At 38.2% G+C, this 19,107-nt stretch overlaps 1 protein-coding gene across 3 annotated transcripts; it reads right to left on the bottom strand.

Moving 5' to 3' along the window:
- Positions 1 to 60: 60 nt before the first annotated feature.
- On the bottom strand, positions 61 to 18,568 carry phf11 (PHD finger protein 11). 3 transcript variants are annotated; one of them, XM_017469303.3, is made up of 16 exons: positions 18,321 to 18,568; positions 16,269 to 16,373; positions 15,688 to 15,821; positions 15,529 to 15,569; positions 14,824 to 14,918; positions 9,610 to 9,711; positions 3,552 to 3,577; positions 3,408 to 3,454; positions 3,151 to 3,233; positions 2,651 to 2,679; positions 2,499 to 2,524; positions 1,500 to 1,546; positions 1,267 to 1,360; positions 640 to 1,176; positions 399 to 470; positions 61 to 310 (listed from the first exon to the last, which is right to left on the bottom strand). In XM_017469303.3, exons 1-16 carry the CDS (start codon positions 18,438 to 18,440, stop codon positions 222 to 224), a joined length of 1,647 nt encoding a protein of 548 aa, XP_017324792.1. In that variant the 5' UTR covers positions 18,441 to 18,568; the 3' UTR covers positions 61 to 221. The 3 variants fall into 3 exon arrangements, with proteins under 3 accessions (XP_017324792.1, XP_017324793.1, XP_017324794.1); XM_017469304.3 differs by having other exon boundaries at positions 2,651 to 2,676; XM_017469305.3 differs by lacking the exon at positions 9,610 to 9,711.
- Between the last annotated feature and the right edge of the window lie 539 nt (positions 18,569 to 19,107).

Genomic DNA, 19,107 nt, shown 5'->3' with positions numbered 1-19,107 from the left:
TAAGGCTATAATATTTCAAAATGAATAAAAAAAATAAAAAATTAGAGTAAGAAGAGTCCATTCCCAGAGCTGTAATGTATATTTAAACATGTTGATCACATATACAGGAATATATGCAAAGTAGGGATTCAAGCTTGATATAAAACATATAAAAATATAAAACTACAATGAAGATAGAAATTAACCAATAAAGTGATGATAAAAATCATTATTATTTGACATCAGATAAGTTTATTCTCATCAAGCACTGCCTTGACGTCCCTTAATGCCTCCCTCTTTCTCTGCAGCTCTCTTTCTTGATTTTCCAAGTCTGGAAGAGAGATGATCTGCAGTAAATAATCTGCTTACAGTTAGACAATTATAAACAATATACATAATTAAAAGTGTGAACAGCAAACCTTGCTCCACTTGTCTGAATATCGCAGGAAGCTTCCCTGATGCCTCCAGTATCTTGAGAGACACCGCGTAGTCTGCAGAGTCAAAGTAACACTGGTCAATTCTCTGTTGCATTGACAGGAGTAGTATTGTGCATTATTAGATCGAACACAAGGGTGGAGCCAAGGGGTGGCCACTGCTACACTATTGTTGCTAATTTAAAAAAAAAAAAGAGAAGACCAAAGAGATAGGATCTGTTCACACCCTGTTGTGTGGCATGCCGATTCTGCACCCTCTCAGCCAAGCAGGTGAGCTGACGTGTGAGCTCTGTGAATATGTCCTCCGTGCAGCCCACCTCATTACATCTCCTCCAGAAGAGGGCAGCACCCGAGTCCGACACACCCACGTGGCCTACAGGTTCACAGAACTCAACATGTGCCATGCAGCACCCTCCTGGTGCTGTAAGGTCTAGTGGATGATCATGAGGGCACTTTACATGAGATCCTTTTAGCTCATTTGTCATTAAAGGTGGTATCTCCTGAGATTTACAACCCTTGACTTTGATAGGAAGGTCTCCACACAAAACTTCTTGGACACTGGAGGATTTATCAGTGGCGCCGCCGGATTGAGGGAAGTCGAAAGACAGGCGGGCACGCACAGGTGAGTTTTCTGGAATGGTGATGTTGGAGTGAAGGTCTGCTGTCTGCTCTTGGGCAGAGACAGACTGATCAAATTTAATCAAAGGAGTGTCTGCTGGGCTTGGTTCAGCAGGGGAACAGGGATCAGAGTTGTTGTCTGCAACTTAGAGCATTCATAATTTTAATCGCACTTGTTAAGAACCAATACAACCAAAAGCAGCATTATAAGCAGATTTGTGTAGCTGAGAGGTACCTGATTCAATGGAAGGTCCTGAATCCGCAATAACAGTGAATAGCACATTATCGTGGTGGTATTCTGTTTTTAACAGACTCTGGGACTCAAAATCCTGAGAGAGCGAGAAAGAGAGAGAGAGAGAGACAGAGAGAGAAGACCTATTAGAGGCAAAACACACAGAACACGGAGCATATGGAACATGTTACTAAAAGCTGCATGGGGATTGTTCTAGTCCGGTCTGGTGCACTCACCGAATCGTTACACACTTCATCATCACCACTAAGAGCATAATTAATTCCTGCACAAAAAAGGAATATATAGTATGCAAACTGTCTATGAATATGAGTAAAATTAGTATTTTTTTAAATACATGCAACAGGCTTCATTTATCAAGCTGGATAGGAGTACATTTATTTGTAAATCATTCATACATATGTTTATATAAGAAATTTGCTATTCATGAACATCATTCATTCAACATTCATCAATTAGAAAAAATGTTTGTATCCTACTCGTGCTCCTGATTGTGTGTAAATGAACACATAAGATGATTAAATAATGTAAACCTCGACCTGATCAACTTCAAATCATAATTTGTATGGATTACTACACTTTTATATAAAAGATTATATTGTGGAGTTTAAATTGCTTATTTTTTAAATTATATTTACAGCATTTAGCAGACACCCTTATTGAAAAAGCTTTGTAGTCTCGATCAAAAACAAATACTCATTCTAATTCTCAAGGTGAATGCTAGGGCAGGGACTAAGAATATCAGAGAACATTTAGTCAAAACCAGTAGTTTTATTTTATTGGCATTAATTAAAGAAAATGAAAAAAAGTGAACCAACACAAACCCATAAATAAAACTGATCATTTAAGTATGGCAAAATAAATTCTGCCCTACTATATAAACCGAGGACAGGCTGATCTGCTTGCACACAGCCGAAAGCCTTAAACAAATGCCTCAGATGAAGAAAGATTTAGTGCATGCTTATTATTGTTAATATTATAAATTATTCAATATTTTACTGGCACAGAAGTGAGACATTGCAAATGAGCTGTGTCAAAAATGCACTTTACAGGTCATCAACATGAAACACAATGAAAATCAGCATAACAATTTTAAGTTCAGTTTGGCTTATGCAAACATTTACACACAACTTTATTAAAGACAGATAAATGAGGCCCATTCATGAAAATTATCCAGCCCTACTTTTCTATTTCACACAAACACAAACTATAGTTACCTTTTCTAGGCTCCTTATTGTCCCTGCTGTGAGAGATACGATGTTCATTCTTCGATTAATGTATGAAAAAGAATTTTATCAGCAGAAAATACAAAACTATCAAATCCTATCTGGATTTGATCAAGTTATTTTTGAGTTATTTTAATTCCTACCTTCTATCTTCAGAGTCAAGTGGTGGCTGCTGAGAAGACAATAAACAGTTTCACGACTGTGATTCAACCGATATTTTATTCATAACAATATGTTCACATTGACAGATCAATCTGTTATCTACTACTGCAACTTTAAAGTCCTATTTAATAAACATAAATCTAATGAAAAGGCTGAGTATTGTCCACTTATAAAGCTTTCTTAAATGTTACATATATTCATATATAACCTTGGTGTAAATATTCTATGTGATTCTATGTGATGATTCCATGTGTGATGTGCCTCTGTAACCTCTTAGTACAATACTGCATACTCCAAACTCCAGCAAGTACATTGACCATAGACTGTTATCACACAGCAAGATAGTTTCTTGTATTGAGGCCAAATAGCTTTTCATAGCCAAAGACCTTGGACAACTAGTTATGCTCATACTGTTGTGGCTATTTTCTGCAACAAAACTATGACAATTTAATTGCAGGCTTGAGTGTAGCAGGAGTCTTACCGTATTCTGCACTGGAGGTATGCTATCCTCATGCTCTGATTCTACTGGTGCAAACATTGGATCAATGATGCTCTGAGTTTCATCTGATAGAAATAAAACAGTTGATTCGTTCAAACTTTTAAAAATGCTTCCGATGTATATTAATTGACCACTGACAGGTCAGTGAAAGATTCTGCGGTTATAATTAGCATAATCATCATCATACAATCAGTATTAGCAGGACATTCTGAATTTGCAAGCACTAAAAGACAAATTACCCGAGTCAAAAGATGCTTCCGGAAATTTCCTTTTCCTACTCTGGGACCTTAAAATGAGCAAATCAAATGAAGGATGATGTGATCAACATCTGAGACTGAAAAACAAAACCTTCAACACAAACAGAAATAGACTAAAACATTTACCGTCTCGGAGGTGTTTCCGAGTCACTCTGTAATCAGAAAGAGGTTACAGTAATAAAAATTTCAGTAATATATTGAACAATTTAGATAGAACATAATATATACAGTACATGGAACTTAAGAGATTTAGTTTGTTTAAACAAACAGCCTCATTCTAAACAGATTATGCAACAGATTCTGTATTTGTTTTGAAACTAATCCGCACCACACCCTGCCTATTGACCAGCGAAACCAGGTCAGCAAATCCAACAATTTCCTTTTTTTTTGTCACACATTAAAATGTTGCATGTGAAATACTTTCATTTTAATGTAGTATATCATGCCAGGTGAACATGCAAATTCACTCAGTAAACTAAAAGGAAGTAGGTTGTGGCCAGGCCTCTAACATGTTTGATTCGTCTATAACTGGTTCCAAAGTATGTTCTTATTAGCTTCATGATTTACTATAATAAGTTTACAAAAAAGGGTGCAAAAATTCAGAATGCCAACAATTACCATTGAAAACACACAAAAATATTAAATAAGTATCGGCAAAGTTTTTATGCAATCTCAAGCCAGGGATCAATGAACTTTAAAAACAAAACGGATAGCAAGATTTTGGCTGTAAGATAACAGATTTTCAGGAGTTAGCTGGCAGTAGAATATCTATGTTAACATATTGCATTTTATTTTGTTGTATTTTAAGCCGAAAGGTATGCAAGTGGGCAACCTTTCTAGATACCTTGCTAGCAAACAACAATGTACCAGTTAGGACAGTTATATACTAAACACATTTTCAATTACAAAAGTGAACACGATTAATATCATCATGCTTAATATTTCAGTTTTTCCTCGATTGCATAAACACTATAACCAGGCTTCTGAACTAAAATTTCAAAACTATAATGCCATTTATCAAAAAGCATACCCATTTCCCTAAACTATAAATACTATTCCAATGTTTTGACAGATGAGTCAGATTTGTTTAAACATCACTGTAAAACTCTACACACAAATCCCTTCATTTCTCATTGCCTACACCATGTGGTCATTTAGAAAGCACTAGCATTCAATATTGTTTGCTCAAGTCAGCACAGCTTTAGCTCAATTAGCACACAATTACCCAGAATCAAAACTGATCAGACACCAATCAGAACCTTCAATAGATAGATAAAAGAGCCTGAGAAAGTTCATTCAGTTTTGGAACAATGGATCCAGAGAGACGTGAAGGAAGAGATCGAGGTGGAAGAGGTGAAGGAAGAGGAAGAGTATGTGGAGGAGTAGGGAGAGGAAGAAGAGGAGGTGGAGGAGTAGGGAGAGGAGGAGAAGGACAACAACATCAAGGAAGAAGAAGGGGAAGGGCAAGGAAACAAGCAATCTCGGATGAAATTTGCCCCACTCCATGTCCTTGTCCATGGTATGACTATGAGGGAGGCCGGGCAACGAGTACAGCCAAACTTGAGTCGTTTCACCATCGCCTCGATCATAAAAATCTTCAGGGAGGAAAACAGGTAGGTTTACTTCAGACTACTCTATACTGTAACTTGAGTGCTGTACTCTGTGCTGTTACAACACATGCATGTACTGTAGCTGTTGCACTATACTACTGTAATAAAAAGAAATGCATTAAATTGCCTCAGATACAGATAGTTTCTGTATTTTTAACTTGACCAAAAGAAGGAGAAGGGGGAGGTATATAATTGGCCATCGGGCTATTGTGACTGTGATACCTGGCCAGCAATTCAGGAACATCACTATATGCACAGCCATCAGCCAATGAGGGGTATTTCACCACCATGCCATTCTTGGTCCCTAGAACACTATACTCCTCCTTGGTTTCCTTGATGGTCTAAGAGAGCGTGTGTTCCAGCTTGACCAGAGGGAGCCAGCAGAACCAGAGCGGCCTCACTACTGGCATAGAAGTGATATGTCAGTAATAAGTGATATGTCAGTAAGAAGTGATATGTCAAAATAATGTCAGTTTCCATCGTGCTGCTCTGGTTCGTGACTGGTTTACTAATAACCCGAGGTTTTCCAATATCTTTCTGCCTGCATACATCCCCTTTCTGAACTCGATAGAGGAATTTTTTGGGGGGCAAGGTGGTGGAAAGTATGACCGACAACCTCACATCCACGTTCACCTCCTCCAGGTCACGGAAAAAGCCAGCCTAGACATTTCAGTCGACACGTGCCGGGGTGGATCAGGCACGCACGATGATTTTACCCCCACTGCCTGACTAGGTCCAATATAGCCTGTGATGTTGAGATTCTCTGGTCTGTCCCAGATCAAAGACTAGATGCTGGGGCAGAATAATTTTGTTGTTGTTGTTTGTTGTTGTTTGGTGTACTGTACAGTACATTAAGCAATAATAAATGTGCAAATGTATACATTTGTTGCATCTTTTGTTGTTTTCATAATGTGAAAAGATTTTTGAGGGGGGAGAACCACAAGCAACATAACTTAACGGTTTTTGTAGTATTGTTTTGAATGTATTTATTTACTCACCAGTGTGTAAGCCTATATTGTAGTGTGAGTTTTTGAGCGCTTATGTGTCATGTCTGAGGGCAAAAAAAAAATCTTGCTTTTTCAGCAAGATTGAATGGTTTTGAGTGGAGAGCCTCATTTTGACCTGAAAATAGGAATTTTGGGGAATTGGGTGAGAAGTTATGGAATTGCTTTTAAGTTTCAAGAAAAGGAGGCATAATTTCAAGAAATGTGTTTAAGCAATTGAGAAAAATTGTAATATTAAATTTCAAACACTTAATAAGCCATTGTGGTTAGTTGTTTTTAAGAATGATCAAGACTATCAGTCCATGCAGGATTTTGCCAAGCTTTTTGTGATCGTTGCGGTCAAAAAATACTTCATTTTTGCTGTGGCTTTTTTCAAAATTTTGGACGCAACTTGCAAGCTACTTGAATTGGTGAAATTGCAGTTGCACAAAATTGTTTTGCCTGGTCTTCCACAGTGATGTTTGCTGGTAAATGAGAACTTTTGGCTGTACTCATGTTTGCCACACAGGAATCAAAAAGGGCTGTGGCTGAATGTGTGTTGTGATGTCACATGACATGTCTTGGCCCAAATCTGCAGAAAATCTGAGGTAATTTTGAAAAATTGCAAGCTCCTCCAAATATTGTGGTTTATTTGATTTTGCCTTAATTTCTGCAATCGCAAAATCCCGGAAGGACTGACTACTCAAATAATACTTGTTCGGAATAACCAATTAGTGTTAGTATCCTGTAAAAATGGTCAGATATTTGTGGCAGCACTAAATCATGTTGGGGAGCTGCTACTGGCCCATTACCAAACTGACTGAGCCGTGATCTAGAGAACTGTGACTGATATTGGAAATCACTTCTCTAGTACAGATCCATCAAAAACTCTCAACTATGCTTTATGAGTTTTTTCTGTTCTGGACTGGTGTTGATATGACATGCTCACCCAGGATGATGCAGAGCAAGAACATCATGTATAGTCTCAAATAGGGGGTTGGGGTAGGGTGCTGATGGTAATGGTGGTGTAAAACATCAATAGTTTTAGATATAGTCCTTTCCCAAATCATTTGCATTAGGTAGAACCTGGGGTGGATAAAGGGTATTTAGAGTATATGAGGTTCCATGCTGTTTGAAGGTGGCAGTGGATGGCTTCAGCGTTTCAACTAACTGCACATTGAATGAATCCTTATTCTATTAAAGGAAAAATCCACCCTGAATATGACTTGCATATTGATCTTTATAATTAACCTGATTTTCAGAGCAATGCAATATTTATTTTGTAAGGAAATTCTAAGTTGATTTATTTAGTTTAAACATTTGTTCATGTTGGTCTATTTCCAATTTGGTTAACAGTTTCCTACATTACCCACAATGCCATTTGAACTGACAGTGTCAGTGACTGACAGTGGTGGCTGCAAGATTTAGCCATTACTTCATTTTTTACCTAAAGTAAAGATGGACTTCTTACAGGTATAATGAGCATACAACCCCAACCATCAAATTAGAAACAAAAGAGCTAAGCACATTACAATTATGTCAATAAAATCATGTTTAACCCTCTTACCCCGTATGGCCGAAAAACCGGCTTGCCCATGTTTGATCTATTCCCGTAAGGACGATATACCGGCTTGGTCGTCTATGCCAAATCCCCGTAAGGCCAATATAGCGGCTTTACAGTGTAAACGTCATCCCCATAAGGCTGGTACACCGGCATTACTCTGCTATGATTCCTTACTTATTTAATTATTATTTTTTGACCCGGAAGGTTGATGATGTCATGACGTCACGATGTGATTACGTTATTATGCCGGCATTACGATGAAGCTGATCCAAGCGTGAATATTGGTGTAATAGTAGAAGTGAACTAAATGATGCCAAAGCGAAAAGCTAATCGTGTTCCAGCTAAAGTCACACCTACAGTGAACACAGGTACATCTAAAACAGTGGAAAAAAAAGAGAAAACATACACAGTTACACAGGCGAGAGCGAGGATTCTAGATAGTGACAGCAGTGAAAGTTCAGGCGATGTTGAAACCGAAACCGAAACTGAGAGACGCAAACTCTCCTGATTCAGACCCTGATCCGTCTTCATCCTCAGCATCAACCAGTGCGACTGACACTGCAGGGGTTTGGAGTCATAATGGGACCATTTCTGTGCATTCGTGAAAACACTACCTGCTGGTCTGATTATCACCAGAAACTCGACTTTTGGCGCTAAAATGCATTTATTTATTTATTTACTTGAATTTATTCAAAGGCACTGACCATGCTGATGCTTGTATGGTACTTCTAAAGGAGTATAAGGATTTTAGCAAGCATTTTTCGTCATTTCTCTAGTTAAGAATTGTGCTCTAAGTGGAGTAAAAACACTGAACTGCTTCATTTTCAAAGTAATATTACACAAATACATTATTATAAGTTGTTTCAAGGCCTAAACATGTTAAAATTAAAATGTTGATTTTGGGGCCAATTTTGGCCCAGGAACTCAGGGTTGGCGTGCTGTTTCTCTGGGGAATATAGGGTTGTGGTACATAATACTGTGGGAACTTAGGGGTAAGAGGGTTAATGTGTTCCAGGGAGTAGTTTCCCTTTAAGGCTGTTGGAATTGCTGTTTTTGGTATTGTATCCTGTTCAAAAGTTTACATCCCCTGGCTCTTAATGTATCGTGTTAACTTCTTGAGCATCAGTGTACGTTTGCACCTTATGTAATAGTTGTCTACGAGTCCCTCAGTTGTCCTCAGTATGAAAAGATGGGTCTGAACATCATATAGCCACTTTTTGAAATACATTAAGAGCCAGGGGGATGTAAACGTTTGAACATGATGATCAATATAAATTATTATTTTGTTTAAAGATCCCCCCCCCACCCCCGCCATTTAGTACTGCCATTCAGACGCTAAATAAGACAGTTACGTGTCTCCCAGAAGACAAAATACTAACAATTTACAAAGATCATGCTGTCCAAAAATTTACATCCTCCTGGCAGACTATACTGGAAAAACAAAGAATGTGCAGGACCTGGAGGATTTTTCTGAATAACAGTGGGCAGTTTAACTGCACAGGACAAACAAGGGACTCATGAACAACTATCACAAAACACAAAAAACAGTCATGGATTAACCAGGTAATTATTAATTATTAAACACAGTATTAAGAATCAAGGGTATGTAAACTTGAACAGGGTACTTTTTTTTTTTTTTATAAAATCAATTATTATCTTGTCTTGTGGACTATATGTAAACATCTGTTACGCGAAATAGCTTATTCAGGACAGTACCAAATAAAAACAACATGGGGATTTTCTGATCCCTCTTATTTTGTTAACAGTATTAAGATTTAACGGGTTCTGTACGGGGTATGCAAACTTATGGGTACAACTGTATATACCTACAAAGTGCACATATATGCTATGTGTACTGGATAAATGGGTCAATGAATGTAGGTTTCCCTGCCCAATAAACTGAATTAAAATGTACCATCACTTCTAACAACTTATTAACTAATAATAATAACTTTGAAAATTATTTGCAAGCCCTTCCAACCTACCAAAAAAAAAAAAAGAGTAACAACAACCAGAAAGAAACAAACCAGCGGGAAAAGCAGGACGAAGGAAGGGCTTTGCAGCTTGGCTGAGGAGGACACAATAGAGCAGCTGGGCTTGGGATGAGATGACAGGGGGGTACAGCTTTGCTGGGAAGGAGACGAAACCCTTAGTCTGTACCAGCGTAACTGGTCACCATTTGTCTATGCAACAGTTTCAAGTCTCTCCTAATATGTAAGAGAATCAATGGATTAAATCAATATGTCATTAAAATGAGGACAGTAACATTAATTGTGGTTGTCATGTTTACATTTCAAAAAATTATTTTTCTGGACATTCTTAACTGAGGAAACACATTTGACTATCACTCTCTCTTTATTAAAGTAATCTTAAAATAAGTATTATTAAGTCAAATGTTTTACACTAACAAGACTAATACTATAACGAAGATTTTATTCATGGACGGGACATGGAGGAGGCCAGGGCTGGAGTCACTGAGCGCAATTGAGGGTCATTTTAAATAAAAATTTGAGGATTTCTTTGTGACCTGCTGATATTTAGGTTTTGTTTGGATTTCACAATTGGCTGTACATGTGTCAAGATATCGCACAGGGATTCAAAGCAAATGCAGGTTTATTAAAATATTAAAGCAGACAGTCAGGAGAATGAAGCAAACTCAAAGTGAAAAGTAGGCTGGGTCAGAGTACTCTAGGCCAGTGTATATACATTGTCTCCAGATTAGATTTCTGCCCATTTTGTGACTCTCTACGACGATGAAATGCCAATATTAGTGAAGGACACTGTAGAATATTCTTAATGTTGACCCTATTTTCATTTTCTTTTTAAAGATGAATAAATCTATTTGTCTATAGATCTATAATCTTTTTTATATGAATAAATCTAAATTGTCTATTGGACAGCATCAATTAATTCATCTTCAGTAACTGCTTTATCATGGTTAGGGATGTGGTCAGGGCTTCTGGCTCCCTCAGAAACTTGGAGAGGGTAAAAATGCGAATATTTTGCTTCAACCTGTGGCAGGATGGACAACAGGAACCAAACTCGCAGTCTATGCATCAAAGAAACAATAAGATCCAATCATGTCACTGGTAATATCAGACACTGTGCCAACTTTACTGAGGTCACTTTGCATCCCGCATCCATCCCCCATCCAGCCTCACATTTATTTAAATAAATTCAAATTGTGAACTGTGCTTTCTTACTGGACTGCTTTAAAAGACCACACTGTAACCTAAACCAGCTGAAGTATCACTAAGTAGTATCAGGATACCACACAATACTGAGTTAATTCATAAATCAAATTAGGGCTGGGCAATAAAATGTTATCGATATTTATCAACAGTACACCTTTATTTATTAAGTTCAAGAGTTTCTTTAACACTTATTTACTCTTCATATAAGAAGAAAAGAGAAGATATTCATTTAAGTTGTATTTTGTTTTTGACTGTAAAAAAAAAAATTGTTGTTTGCCTTAAGAAAGTGAGTAAATTAAAAATACAGTGGTTAAATTCAAACCTTTTTTTCTACTGGTCTTTTGTTTAAAAAAATATTAAAATGTATCAATGATTATCGATACTGAATGATATAAAACATTATATCATGATAAATTTTTTTGCTGTACCACCCAGCCCTAAATTCATCCATCCATCCATCCATCTTCAACCGCTTACTCCTTTTCAGGGTCACGGGGAACCTGGAGTCTATCCCAGGAGGCATCAGGCACGAGGCAGGGTACACCCTGGACAGGGTGCCAGTCCATCGCAGGGCACAATCACATACACATTCACACACCCATTCATACACTACGGACACTTTAGAAACGCCAATCAGCCTACCATGCATGTCTTTGGGGGAGGAAACCGGAGCACCCAGAGGAAACCCCCGCAGCACGGGGAGAACATGCAAACTCTGCACACACATGGCCCCGGTGGGAATCGAACCCCGGACCCTGGAGGTGTGAGGCGAACGTGCTAACCACTAAGGTTACCGTGCTAGCCACCAATCAAATCAAATCTACAAAATGAACCTGGCTATTGGGAAAAACTCCGGAACAATCATACAACTGGCAAGCAACTAATTAAATGGGCCACATTTTTCATCTATTTGTTACCTAGAGCAACGAAATCAAGCAAATGGAAATTGTCCTCAGATTACTTAGAACAAAACATTAGGAACAAATATCTGAATTTGGAAATGAACTCACTCTCGATCAAACACGGCTTTTCAAGCACTATTTTTTGTATTTGTATTTTTTGTTTTTAAAGATTATACAAGAGATGTCATTCAAACAAACATTCTTCATTTTTTCTTTTTAAATTCCAAAAATAAATAAATAAATAAATTCTGGACTAAATTTCCCATTTCCCAGATATTGCTTCATCTTCACCACAACGTCAAGGTGAGTGACATTAGAACTGATGCCAAGAACTTCCAATGGAACATTGCTAAACGTCGCTAGATGATGTCATTTGCTAATCAGCAAATTCATTGCGTCATCATGTCGTATTGGTCTCTTGCATTCTGCCTAATGTCAACCCTTTACATCTGTTTGACAACGGCTGTGCTGTGATTTCAGCTATATATAAAATGATCACTCAGAGAGAAAGCTAGAAGCAAATGAATGTGCTGTGCTCTGCCCCTCACTGAACAGAATAGCCACAGAGAGAGGTACGTCTGCAGTGGGAAAGCAGGAGCTCATGCTCGCAGGGCAGTACTGCCGACACTCGTCAATGGAAAGTAGCTAGAGCCTAGTTCACGGTACACGATTTTAAGCCCGATTTGCAACTCACCAAGCTCGCCGACAAAAACTCTTTGACTGGAGGCAACTCGGCGAACAATCGGCGCTCGCAAATCAGCAGTCAATTGTCAACTACTCAATGATAGCACCGAGGCACTGGCGACGACACAGATATTTGGCATGCTAAATATCTGGAGCTGTCAAGCGACTCCACATCATGTGGTGTGAAAAGTGTCATCACTGGCAGTGATTGCAGAGGTGAGCCACAGCCAGTGAGAGAGCAAGGCATGGGTTGAGGTCACACTACATGACTTTCAGCAGATCGCTGTGCTGTTCACACTACATGACTTGGAGTCGTCAGCTCGTGTAGTGTATGACCCCCTGTCGCCAACCCGATCTGGTGTCCAAACTACGTTGTGTCACGAAAACATACGCGAGAAGTGACACGGATATATGACGCAAAGACCATGACCGAAATAGTTGTTGTTTATTTGAAGACAGACGTAGGACAGAAACAAGCAGTGCAAGCAGTTTGCACAATGATTTGTGCTGAAGAAACCCCTAAAAGGAAAAGACAAAGAAAGTGGGTGAAAGAATGGATTAGCACACATGGGCAGCAGGGATTGTGCGTGCTACAGAGAGAGTTGGGGGTGAGTAAAAAATGTTTTGTAATGACAAGCCTGTTTTGTGGGTTTCTCTTCCCCATGGTGACCTCACCCCATGTCTTGCTCTCTCATTAGCTGTTGCTTGTTGCCGCAATCACTGCCAGTGATGACACTTTTCACACCACAGGATGTGGAGTCGCCTGAGAGCTCCAGATATTTAGCAAGCCAAATACCTGTGTGGCCTCAACAATGCGTCGTTGAGTAGATCACAGATAACGATTGATTGCCGATTGATGAGCGCTGATTGCCCTCTATCAGTTTACTCTATTAGTATTGAGGTGTACAGTATACCTGACCATGCTTTACTCTGATTGAGCTAGCAGTCTGATTATTTAAAAATTATAAGGTGCATGTAAACATAGCTACTGAGAGGAGTGAATGCTGAAAATCACCTCTTGAGCACAAACATGTAATGATACCTGTTTACCCAAGGTGCTCATCGTGCTCAAATTTGTTGATCAGATTATGTGTAAATATTGCTAGCTTGTTCAGTTGATGATTTGGTTAACTAGACACTCCATAGTGTAATCTGACCTCATAGATTTGACGCCAGATGTGCTGTAACTGTTCTCCACAAATTGAATTAATCTAAATCCACAAAATAAACAAAAACTGCAATGTTTAATTTGCGCTCCATTTTCAGAAGTTCCCTCTGCTCCGCTACCCCGAGGCACAGACAATACGGCGTGCTGGCGTGAAATTTTTCATTTCATAGAAAAATATTACAGAATTATCGTGTCGGGTGAGATGTAATTGAAACTGAAAGGAGGAGAATCTTGATCACTTTCAGATTCCACTTTAATCGCTGGATGCAGTGGATTTGGCACCTAGGGGCAATTTAGAGCAGCCAATTCACTTCTGGCATGTAAGGAAACCAGGGAACCAGGAGGAGACCAACGTAGAACGAGCTCAGGATCAAATCTGTAACTCCAAATGTCACCCTTTTTGTCATTAGAAAAAAAATGGAATTTGATGGAAGCAAGCTGCAGGAAGAAATAATCGCAAATATTTTTTAATGCATATCCGTTTTACTGCTTGTAATAATAAACTCAGCTAGTTTTGTCAAAAAACAAAAGAACTGAACAACTGTCTGAACACAAACTTTAACACTAAAATACAAATAGTGGAGAGATTTCTATCTATTCAATTCAAGCAGAAATAACACCTCATGTTAAAACAATTTAAATATTACTGTTGTTGAAGCTGTAAAGCAGGCAAAGTCCTATTTGGTAAAAGTTTCCTATTTGAAAATGAAGAAAAGATGTTAATTCAGGAAATATTAAGTGAAAGATCATTTGAAAGATCAAGTGAAAGACCTATGTCCATGATTTGCAGAGGAGTACACTAAGGCTCATGTATATTTTGTGGCTCATGGCCACAAAAAATATACTGTATATAGTTACAACTTAGGCTACAGTAATGTTTACAAAGGATTTGACATTTTTACGTGTTACATGTATTTAATCGACGTTTGTCCTCTGAATAAATGCACTACCTTTATTATATACTTAACTATTCTTAACTAATGAATATGTAAAAAAATAAAAAGATTTTATTGACTTTTATGGGTATTATTATTATTATTATTATTATTATTATTATTTATTTGTAAGATTTAACACTCAGTTTTGTGTCCCTCACTGGTAATGAAAATGGCAGTATTAATGCTTTTCAAAGGATTGTGAATTTAGAAATGTCAGTTATTGTGAACACTGTAACTCAACATATAATGTTTCAAAGTACGAACTGTGTGCAAAGCTTTAATTTCTATCTAAAGGGTGACAGATCTGTAATACAGGGTAAAAAAAAGCATGTGAAAGCATGTGTGTATTATCTACCTCAGATCCCCCACGACTGCTGTCCTGTTCACCTGTCTCTAAGCTTTTACGGCCAGAACTAGAAGGACATACTTTAGCACTTCCTTTTTCTGAATCTAAAAAGGAAAAAAAAAAAAAAAAAAAGACAGCAAATCATGTCAGGCCTGCATTTACGTAATGTAGAAATCAGTGGCATCATAATTCATTAATCCAATTCATTACTCCTTCGTAAAAAAAAAAAATATATAGACAAAACACATTTTATTTCAAGTCCCTTCACGTTTGCACAAGCAATCGTAAAACACACAAAGATCAGGTATGAAGGGGGAGGGAAAATAAATAAATAAAAACACATTAGAAGGGTTTTGAGGCATTGCCCACATGTACACTGACGCTATATGAGCAAACCAACAACAGCCTGGTCTGCTTTCTTTGAGTAGAATGTGTGATGTAGACAGCAATGCATCCTGATGATTTACGTCACATTATTTCCAAGTGATAATCAGATTCAGCTCAAGTTCCCTCCACACAACTTTCCCCCCGTGATAAATCAAAATACACTGTACACACTTTTGGGCATTGTTCCGTCGAGAATACATCGCATCAACTGAATGAATATTTGACTAAAGCTTTAAAAAGGAGAATATTAAAAACATGCTTTAACAGTGATCATGTTATATGCACAGAAGAGAATCCCCATTTTCTTTAAAAACAAAAGTCACTTACCACCACTGCTGGCATGTGGATTATGCTTTTCACAATATAACCTAAAGGAAATAAATGAGTTCTCTCTAAATTACAGTTGACTACATCATTTTCAGTAAAACAAGATTTTATTTCAGTGAGCCAACAAGCATGTCCATTATGAGATTGCTGGTTTCTTACGTGAAGGTGCCGTTGCTTTGGTCCTCCTCGGGTAATGCACGAGCTTTCTGGGCACACGGGTAATGGTAGGAGCGCTTACAGGATTTAACCTCACAACCAGCTGTAGCTCCTTTGCGTTTACAGTAGGCACATGTCTGGGTAAGTAATAAAAACATTATATATTAGGAATGCAATGACAATGTATACATTATAATAGATATAAATATATAATCTGTCTGTACTCAGGGGCCACTTTTTCAGGTACACCTATTGTATACTGTAGGTCACATATAGGTGGGCAACACTGCTGGGGTTGTTAAAAATATGAGGGGAACTAAAAGATACAATTTCAGCACTTTCCTCAATAAATACTCTGATACCAGTTTCTAAACTGATAAGCAATTATATCTTTGGTGTGTGTGTGTTGGGAGTGAGATATTATATATATATATATATATATATATATATATATATATATATATATATATATATATATATATATATATATAAATAATATAATGTAATATAATATAATATTATATATATATATATATATATATATATATATATATATAGAGAGAGAGAGAGAGAGAGAGACATACTAGTTTTCTTCCTCGTTTGTACTCATCTTTCACATCATCCACATCAAAGCCAAACAGGTCATCAAAGGTGGGAGAGTTTTTACAGTAGATTCCAGATGCATATAGCTGAGAGACACAGACACACAGAAACAAAAACGCATAATCGATAACAGATGTGTTTGTACAGATACAAATACAAACAGGAGACTATCTGTCAGATATGAATCTTGTGGGACAAAGAAAGACAACATTCATCAACATGAACACACGCCATTGTGGAATGCATTTACAGTGTTCATTGATCGCTATCTTCATCTTCCTCCTGCGCATTAAAACCACTAAAGTCGTCTTCTTCAGTGTCGGATTTGAACAGGCTCAGAATTACCGGTACTTTGTCACACACTTCCTCAGTCTCTCTTTCGCTGTCACTCTCAATGTCACTTACGTCTCGAGGCAAATTCGCCCTTGACCTTGTGCTGTCCTCTTCATCACGCATCAGTCCAGCCTTTCGAAACCCATTGATGATAGTAGATTTTTTGACACTGCTCCACGCTGTTAGGATCCACTGGCAGACTTGAGCAAAAGTTGCTCTTCGCATGCGGCCAGTTTTGGTAAATGATTTCTCGCCTCTCGTCATCCAAGTCTCCCACTCAACTTGGAGTGCCACTTTAAATGCACGATTCACACTGATGTTGAGTGGCTGCAAATACTTCGTTGTGCCCCCAGGAATCACAGCTGGAATTGAGTTTGTCCTCCTGATGGCTGCTTTCACGGAATCTGTTATATGGGCCCTCATGCTGTCCAAAACGAGCAATGCTTTTTTTCTGTGAAAAAATCCCCCCAGTCGCTTGCCGTAGCACTCTGTCAGCCATTCCTTCATTAGGCTTTCTATCATCCACCCTTTCTTGTTGACTTTCACGACGATTTCTTTCGGGAGTTTTTCTTTTGGCATCGTCATCCGCTTAAAAATCACCATTGGTGGAAGCTTTTGTCCAGATGCTGTGCAGCTCAGAACACAAGTGAAATGCATTCTCTCATGGCCAGTTGTTTTCAGCTTGACGGACGAGTCATCTATTTTGTTAACAGTCCTAGTAAGAGGCAGGTCAAACGTCAAGGGTACTTCATCCATATTTATGATGTCATCTGGTCCGATGGAATTCTCAGATATCCTTGTTTGAGTGAATTTGCGGAAGTTTGTAACTTTTTCCTCGTAGTAGGGAGGAAGTTGCAGACACAGAGTCGTCCGTGCCCTGATGGACAGGCCTTTTCGTCTCATAAATCTGAGACACCACGATGGTCCACCTCTAAAATCTTCAATCTTCTTTTCATTGGCGATTGTTTTGGCTTTCAGTCGGATCTGCACAGTGGAAACACCTCGGCCGTCTGCTCTCTGTGTGTTCACCCAGTCTTCAAGAACGTTTTCAAGTTCGGGCCATTTGCTTTTCTTACCTCTGAAAGCTTCTGTTGTCTTTTTGCATCGAGTCAGTTCTTCACGCTGCCGTCTCCAACGTCTCACCATCGATTCATTGATGCCAAGTTTACGTGCAGCAGCTCTGTTTCCGTCTTCGACAGCCAGATCGATCGCCTTTAACTTGAAAGCTGCATCATACGCATTTCTTCGTGTATTTTCCATGAAGAGGGTGTGTGCGTGAAGCCCATATGACTGATCTGAAGAATTTAGGGTGAGTGCGTTTGATGTAATTCGAACAGTTTCATTGGTCCACTGTGACCTGGTTATTTCATTGGTCCGATGTGACGAGGCTAAATGTTTTGGCGGCATGAAGCTCGTTAGCCCGTAAAAATCCATAAATTAGCCGCATCATTGTTTAAGCCGCAGTGTTCAAAGCGTGTGAAAAAAAAAGTAGCGCTTATAGTCCGGAAATTACGGTAGATACAAATAACAGCATTGCGTTACACCTTTAATAACAGTTTAACTAACTTGGATCTAAATGATTTATTTAGTCGTTTAATTATCACGAATAAACGTAATCAGGTTTGATGTAAAAACAAAAAAAATGTAATGATGTAAAAACACTTGCATTCATACTAAACATGCAAACGGAGTGAACTTACCAAACAGTTCTGGTGGGCAGCAATGCCCTCTTTACATGACAGGGGACCTGTGATTTCCGTCTCATCTGTGATTTCACACAGAACACACTGCAGATCTGAGGACCGAGATTCTGGTCGCATTGCAATAACACACTAAACACCTTTTAAAATCTCATACTCGGGACCACTGAGCACGTACACAGACTTCCGCTGATCCTCTGTGATGCAAGTTAGGTATCGTTTCCTCGAGCACAGTACGCGCATGCGCACACCGATTTCACAACACCAGCTTTAAATCGCAACAGTCCGTGTTTTTAAAATAGTTTTTTTTTTTTTTTTAAAAAGCGTATTGATAATGATGGAACGTTATATTTGTTTATTTGTTTGTTTGTTTGTTTGTTTGTTTTTGCGAAAATGATGAGCACTAAGCGAGCATGGTCAAATGAAAGATGAGGTTGCCAAATCTGCGTAGCAAATCCCAACGGCCAATCACAAACCAAAATTCAAAATACGTCCCTCCCACTGCTTATAAAATCCAATAACATTCACAAACATGTTCACACACATACAGTATGCGCATACCTCGGCTGTTGAAAAGGATACTTGATGTATTAGATGTATGATTGATTTTTTTTTTTTTATGAGATGCAGAATTTTGATTTTACTGTTTTGTAGATTCAAGTGATTTTGTATGACTTTGTATTCCCCTTACTATTATTTCATAAAAAGTATGCACTTACATGTATTAGTTTTATTTTAAAATCAGTATTATTTATTAAAATGTTTTCATTCAGCATTCATTCGTGTT

The sequence above is a fragment of the Ictalurus punctatus genome, chromosome 6 (assembly GCF_001660625.3).
Source record: "Ictalurus punctatus breed USDA103 chromosome 6, Coco_2.0, whole genome shotgun sequence".
NCBI classification, from domain to species: Eukaryota; Metazoa; Chordata; class Actinopteri; order Siluriformes; family Ictaluridae; genus Ictalurus; species Ictalurus punctatus.
Note: the sequence above shows the minus strand (reverse complement) of the source record. Positions and strands in the feature narration are given on the sequence as shown.

Excerpts from the sequence above, each read along its gene's own strand:
- phf11 (XM_017469303.3), bottom strand. The coding sequence starts at position 18,440 with ATGCGACCAGAATCTCGGTCCTCAGATCTGCAGTGTGTTCTGTGTGAA. Across the intron at positions 14,919-15,528 it reads TCCACATGCCAGCAGTGGTG|ATTCAGAAAAAGGAAGTGCT; the intron begins GTAAGTGACTTT and ends TTTCCTTTTTAG. Across the intron at positions 1,361-1,499 it reads ATGAAGTGTGTAACGATTCG|GATTTTGAGTCCCAGAGTCT; the intron begins GTGAGTGCACCA and ends TCGCTCTCTCAG.